The sequence below is a fragment of the Nomascus leucogenys genome, chromosome 3 (genome assembly GCF_006542625.1).
Source record: "Nomascus leucogenys isolate Asia chromosome 3, Asia_NLE_v1, whole genome shotgun sequence".
NCBI lineage: Eukaryota > Metazoa > Chordata > Mammalia > Primates > Hylobatidae > Nomascus > Nomascus leucogenys.
Window position 1 is genome coordinate 136,052,233 of NC_044383.1, and position 5,672 is coordinate 136,057,904.

General features: G+C 55.3%; 1 protein-coding gene across 1 annotated transcript; it reads right to left on the reverse strand.

The window, feature by feature from the left end:
- Positions 1-262: 262 nt before the first annotated feature.
- Positions 263-5,434, reverse strand: ULBP3 (UL16 binding protein 3). Its single transcript, XM_030803856.1, has 6 exons — positions 5,388-5,434; positions 5,104-5,296; positions 4,599-4,767; positions 1,535-1,798; positions 1,055-1,327; positions 263-369 (listed from the first exon to the last, which is right to left on the reverse strand). Exons 3-6 carry the CDS (start codon positions 4,684-4,686, stop codon positions 263-265), a joined length of 732 nt encoding a protein of 243 aa, XP_030659716.1. The 5' UTR covers positions 4,687-4,767; positions 5,104-5,296; positions 5,388-5,434.
- Between the last annotated feature and the right edge of the window lie 238 nt (positions 5,435-5,672).

The following is a 5,672-nucleotide window of genomic DNA, read 5'->3' on the forward strand; positions in this document are numbered from 1 at the left end:
CTGAGCCTTGGTATGGGCCCCTCCCTTTCCCTCTGGCCCTGACAGCGAGAATCCATCAGAACTCAAGGTTGAGCTGCCAAGGTCATTGCCAACAGGCGACATCAGGTCTCATTCACCTGTCTCATGTCAGACGAGAAGGTCCCGGCCATGGGGAGAGGTGGGGCTCTGGGAAGTCTCCTTTCCCTTCCTCTCACCTCACCCATCTGTCTCTCGTTCCCCTCACAGTTTTGCCCACGGTACCTGTCACTCTAAATGACTCTCCTCAGATGCCAGGGAGGATGAAGCAGAGGATGATGAGGTAGCTCCAGGGACTGAGGGTGGTTGCTTTAGCTTTGGGTTGAGCTAAGCCTGGGGCCACGGTGGGTGGTGCTGAAAGGGAAACACAAAAGTGACAACTCTTGTCCATGCCCCAAATCTGAGGAGATGGCTCCTCAGCTCCTGCTACCCCAGGTCATCCTGGAAGGCAGAGGATTTGTCTCCCCTGCTGTGGGGCAGCCGCTGTGACAGGTCCTGGGGGTAGGAAGGGAGAGGGGGTGTCCCCTGTCCTCAGGGAGCTCACACAGCTGCTGAGGGAAGCAAGGCGACAGCACAGCCCACCCTCCTGCTGTGGCGGAAGAGGAGGTGATGCCCCAGGGCCAGGGACAGGAGAGTCTCGGGGCTGGCATTTGAGATGGTTTTGATGGATTTCCAGAAACAGACCAAGGGAGAGGAAAGGAAAAGCAATCCTAGGAGGAGGGAAATCTAAGGAGAAAGGTCTAGAAACACAATGACGCCCACAGTTTCGAGGCTGGCGAGAAATCCACAGTGAGTGGAGCAAAAGCAAGAGCAGTGAGGAAGAAGAGTCAGGAGGGAGAGCATAGGCACCCCAAGGAGGAGCCCCCCATGAGGGGTTCATATTCTTACACTCGCTCAAACACACACTCACACTCACACACACATAGACTCACACACACTCACACCCATACACCCACACCCACCATACTCAGACACTGACAGACAAGGGTGTAACTCGCTGGCATCTCCAAGGTGTTCCCAGTGCTCCCCTGTCAGTTACCTGTGGGTTCCAGCCTCTTCTTCCTGTGCATCAGGAAGTACCTAAGCCAGCTCTTGCAGTCTCTCGAGACCATCTTGAAGAACATGGTCAGTCCGCTGTCCTTCTCCCACTTCTCTTTCAGCCGCCTGGCTCCATCCTGAACCGCTGTCCACTTTCCGTTGTCTGAGTCAAAGAGGAGGAACTTCTGTCCATCGAAGCTGAACTGCCAAGACCCACGGATGCATCCATCGGCTTCACACTCACAAGACATCCTGGCCTGCAGCGTGAGGGGTCCTGCCCCAGTCAGAAAGAGATCAGCCCTGGTCTTTACAACATTCACCTATGCTGAGACCATTCTCATCTGGTCCTGTTGTCTCCTCCAAGTCCTGCCCTTGCTGCTGGGCTTCATGGAGGTCCCATGTCTAATTTCTTCTCCCCACACACAGTGCAGCCCCTGAGCCCACAGTCTGCTCCCTTCTGTCCTTGTTCTCTTTCACTCACCACTGGGTGGGAAATCCTCCTTCTCAGTGTCAGCCAGTTCCAGTCTGAGCCTCTGCCCCACATCTCTCAGCATTTCCAGTTGTTTTCCCCAGGCATCTGTGGCATCCAGCTGCTCTTCTAGGTGACCCATAGATAAGATCTTGTCACTGCCACAGTCATAGGAGAGAAAATTCTTCTGATCCACCTGGCTCTGGACCTCACACCACCGTTGTCCATGTCTGGGCAAATGAATGATGGTGAAGTTATACCAGAGAGAGTGAGCGTCTATGGAAAAAAAGAAAAAACACCAGAGAGTGTTGGGGTGGGGGAAAGACTCCAAACACTGTGACAGCCAAGAGGGTTTCCTGAAGGGCTGGGCTGGCAGAGCATGGATTTCTCTTCCTGGACGGTGGTCTCTGCCTGTGGAGGGACCATGGGTCGCTAACATGTCCATCTCCCCACTCTGCCAGGCCTATACTCACATCCGTCAGCACAGGACCCTGCCAGGGAGGTGGCAGGCCTGCTACAGGAGGAAGGACTTAGATGGTAGGATCTGCAGGAGCGGTCCAGGGGGACTGCAGGAGGCAGGAGAGTGTGGGAGGGCACCCTGAGGTTGTTGGAGCGTGGTGCAGTGGGTACGACGTAGTCAACATCAGATAAGGATGAGTTCATTTATTATGGGTAACAAGACATGGTAAGTTCCCTGGAATGTGGTCATCTGCTAGTAGGTTACCCTTGGAACCTTGGAAAAAGGAATGACCCACACCACATGAAACAGAAAACCCAGGTCTTACGTGGCAGGTTGTACAGGAAGGAACAAAAGACTAAGAGAAGTGCCCATGCCAGAGTGACTACAGTATGAAAATCCAGAACAATGCTCACCCTCTGTGCTCAAGGGAAGCCTGGAAGACTCCTGTTTACCCAGCATATAAAGAAGGCCCCAGGAGAAGGCAGCAGACTGTCAAGAAGCTCAGGGATGCCTGTTGCTGAAGGCCAGGGTCAGGGGTAGGAGATACTCTTCCTGAAATGGGCTCCCAGTAGTAATGGGGATGGAAAATCCTGAAATAACAGATCTCAAGTGGAGGCCGTCAACTGTCAGCAGGAAGGAGGGTGCAATGATGGAAATAATTAGAGAAGTCACAATGCCAGCTGGGGACCTCAGTTTTACAGAGCTATGCCCATGGCTCATAGAACAAAAGGGTCCAAGATCCAAAAGAGATGGAGACTCCACCCGGATACTACTAGATTTAAATAATTACCACAAAGACAAAATGCAAGGATGGATGACCAGGAGGCTGAAAGTTGTCACCCCAGGAAATAACTGAGCTCCCTTGCCCAGCTTTGAGAACTGAGTCACATCTCAGACCCAGAGTCCATTACTAGAAGGAGAGCCCAGAGGCCCTGGTGGGCTCCTTCAACCCCACAGCAACTGCAATGACTCCTTCAGCCTCCCCCACAGAGCCAGATGGGCATTCACTCTAGTAACTGTACACCATGAAACAGCAAATACCCAGACACTCCTAGGGGACACAGTGTGCGATCCGAGCTCTTCCCAGGGATGTGAAGCATTAACTTGCTCCCCTGTTACTCATGAGGTGCATTTGGAGCAAAGTAACAGATGGACACCTGTGTCAGGTCCAGCTTAGAGGGATGTGCTGGGTTCATAGACCCATTCGATAGTAATTTCACATTTCCTGGATTTCTACTGGGAATGGATAGTGTTTGTAGTTAATGTAACTATTATATGTTGTGCTGGTCATATGACCTCCCCTGTCACTACTCAACTCTGCTCTTGTAGCTGGGATGCAGCCATACACACTCTGTGATGAGGGGTGTGGCTGGACCTGCCACTACAGCTATTTGACCCTGGACTCCCTAAGATCCCAGAGGCATGTGTGGTTGGAAAAGGTGCTATGTGGATTTCATGGCTATTCCCAACCACAGAATCACAACAGGGTCTGCTAGTGCTCAGAAGCAAGGCTGTGCCACTCACAGCAATGAAATCCCCTCATTTAAAAGTGGCTCCTGTTGTGTTCTTGGGCCCTGGTGGAGATGGGCCTCCGGCTATGGGAGGGCCTCAGAGCTGCCCATCACAGGGTGTGCTCCTCACCCTTTAGGTCATTAGGAAGATAGGCCCCACAGTGAGAAGACACAGGTGGGTCTCCTGGGATGCGCAGGAGCAGGGCCACAGGGAACCAAGAAGCTGCACAAGCAGTTGGCTCCGATCCCCAGGACACCACATGGCTACACCCCCTCACCCTCAGCTCACACCTGAGGCTTCAGGGAAGGTCCCTGAATCGCCCCTGGGGACCGTTAATGCTACTCAGCAACAAAGGAGGGGGCAGTAGGCCGGGAACCATGGGACTCCCCGTCACATCCATCACATCCACACCTCCCAGAAGCCACAGGCAGGGTGGGACACACTTGTGAGTCTTCAACTTACACCACTTGGAGATGACACCCTAGGGGATGGGGCAGCAATTGCCAGGACACAGCATGTGCCCTCATCTGGAGTCAGCAACCTAGGTCAGTGTCCATATCAGGTTTCCCTTTTAAATAGCAGGTTGCTATTGCCTACTGTTGCTCAACAAAGGGACAGGACTTGACACAGAGACAGAGAACCCATGGTAGGCGAGGACCAAACTGCCTTCAGCCTTTCCCTTCTAGAAAGGGTTTGCTGACTCCTGCCTGCTTAGTGACTATTCTATGTGACGCTGGCTTCACCCCTGTCTTGACCCCAGCGCGGGTTCCGGGGGCTCTGGTTTCTCCTTCCCGAGGACGAGTGGGGCTGCGGGGTTGCACCAGGGATCCCCTCCCCACCTCGCCCGCTGCAGCTTTTTGGCCCCTCTACCCTCCTGCGTTTCTTTTTTCGCCTTCTTTGACCCCCCTCCTGCCCTGTGGGGCAAGCAGCAGCCGCAGGAAGCGGACCTGGCGAAGAAGAGCAGCGAACCGGAACTGAGCGTGGGGGCAGTCTGGGGAGATCGCGCCGGTCCTTCAAGAAGCCTTCCCTTCTCTGAAACCCGCTGCAGTCCACAGCCCCCCAGGTTTGGCCCCCGCCCCGCTTAGGCTCCATCCCCGAACTCACCGGCCCGCCCCGTCCCGGACCAGTCGAATAGCAGATGCGGAAGAATCGCGAGCAGCAGAAGGCTCGCGGGGCTGGCGGCCGCTGCCATTGTAGACCTGGAGCGCCGGGGACACCAGGCGCGGTCGATGTGAAGACCGGCGGATGAATCACTTCGGCCCTCCCATGTCAGCTAGTGATTGAGTGTGATCGGCCCCGTCCCGCCCCGCCCTGTCCCGTCCCGCCCCGCACCGGGATCCAGGGGAGCCTACGCCTGCCCATGTTTGGAGGGATGTTCCGCCCTATCCCGCCCCGTCCCGCCCTTCCCAGTCTAACCCCAGGCTGGGACCCGGGGACCCTATGCCTGCTCTTGTTTGGGGATGCCCCGCTTCGTCCCGCCCCGGGCTAGTGGCCTGACAGCGGCCCCCTCTGGCCAACCCTTACCCTCCACCCTGGGCTCCGGGCGGGCCAGGACACGATTCCTTCTTGACCGCCTCATTTAATTTTTTAACACACCATTTATTATTACTCCAATGTAAGCACTGATGCACAGGAAAGCGAAGAAACTTGCACAGGGATATTCAGTGGCGGCTGTGTACCCCCCGTCACCGCCTCTGCCAGCGACACCCGCCCTCCTTCAGCCTGCGCCACGGAGTCCCAGCCCCTCTGCGTCCAGGGCGCAGCTGCTTCCCAGTCCGGAGCAGACCTTCTTTGCCTCTCCACTAAAAGCATGAGGAGGCCTTTGAGTATATTCTGTATCCCTTTATGACTACTGGAAAAAAAAAGAAAGAAAAGAAAGCCCTAGTGGCCTACCGTGATCAGTAATCAAATGACCAATTGTGTTTCCATGGAGAGCAGAAGCCGAGGGAGGGTCTACGCATGCGTGGGGCTCACTTTTCTGCACACTCATCTGTGGCCAGCTACACCCAAATCCATGGCTGCACACGCATCTCTGCCCGGTCCCTGGATGGTGACTGCAGCCATCCTCAAAGCGGCAACCCGAGTGTACCCTCGTCTCAGTCACCATGGAAACATCTAGATCTGTGGGCAGAAGCCAGAGGGAGGTGAGGGGCCCAGTGGCCCTTGGCCGCAAGGGAG

What these genes read in the sequence shown, in the direction of transcription:
- ULBP3 (XM_030803856.1), bottom strand. Translation starts at nt 4,686, where the DNA reads ATGGCAGCGGCCGCCAGCCCCGCGAGCCTTCTGCTGCTCGCGATTCTT. An exon ending in GGAGGATTTCCCACCCAGTG is followed by an intron (nt 1,328 to 1,534) that starts GTGAGTGAAAGA and finishes TGACTGGGGCAG; the next exon opens with GACCCCTCACGCTGCAGGCC. An exon ending in GAAGAGGCTGGAACCCACAG is followed by an intron (nt 370 to 1,054) that starts GTAACTGACAGG and finishes TTTCCCTTTCAG; the next exon opens with CACCACCCACCGTGGCCCCA.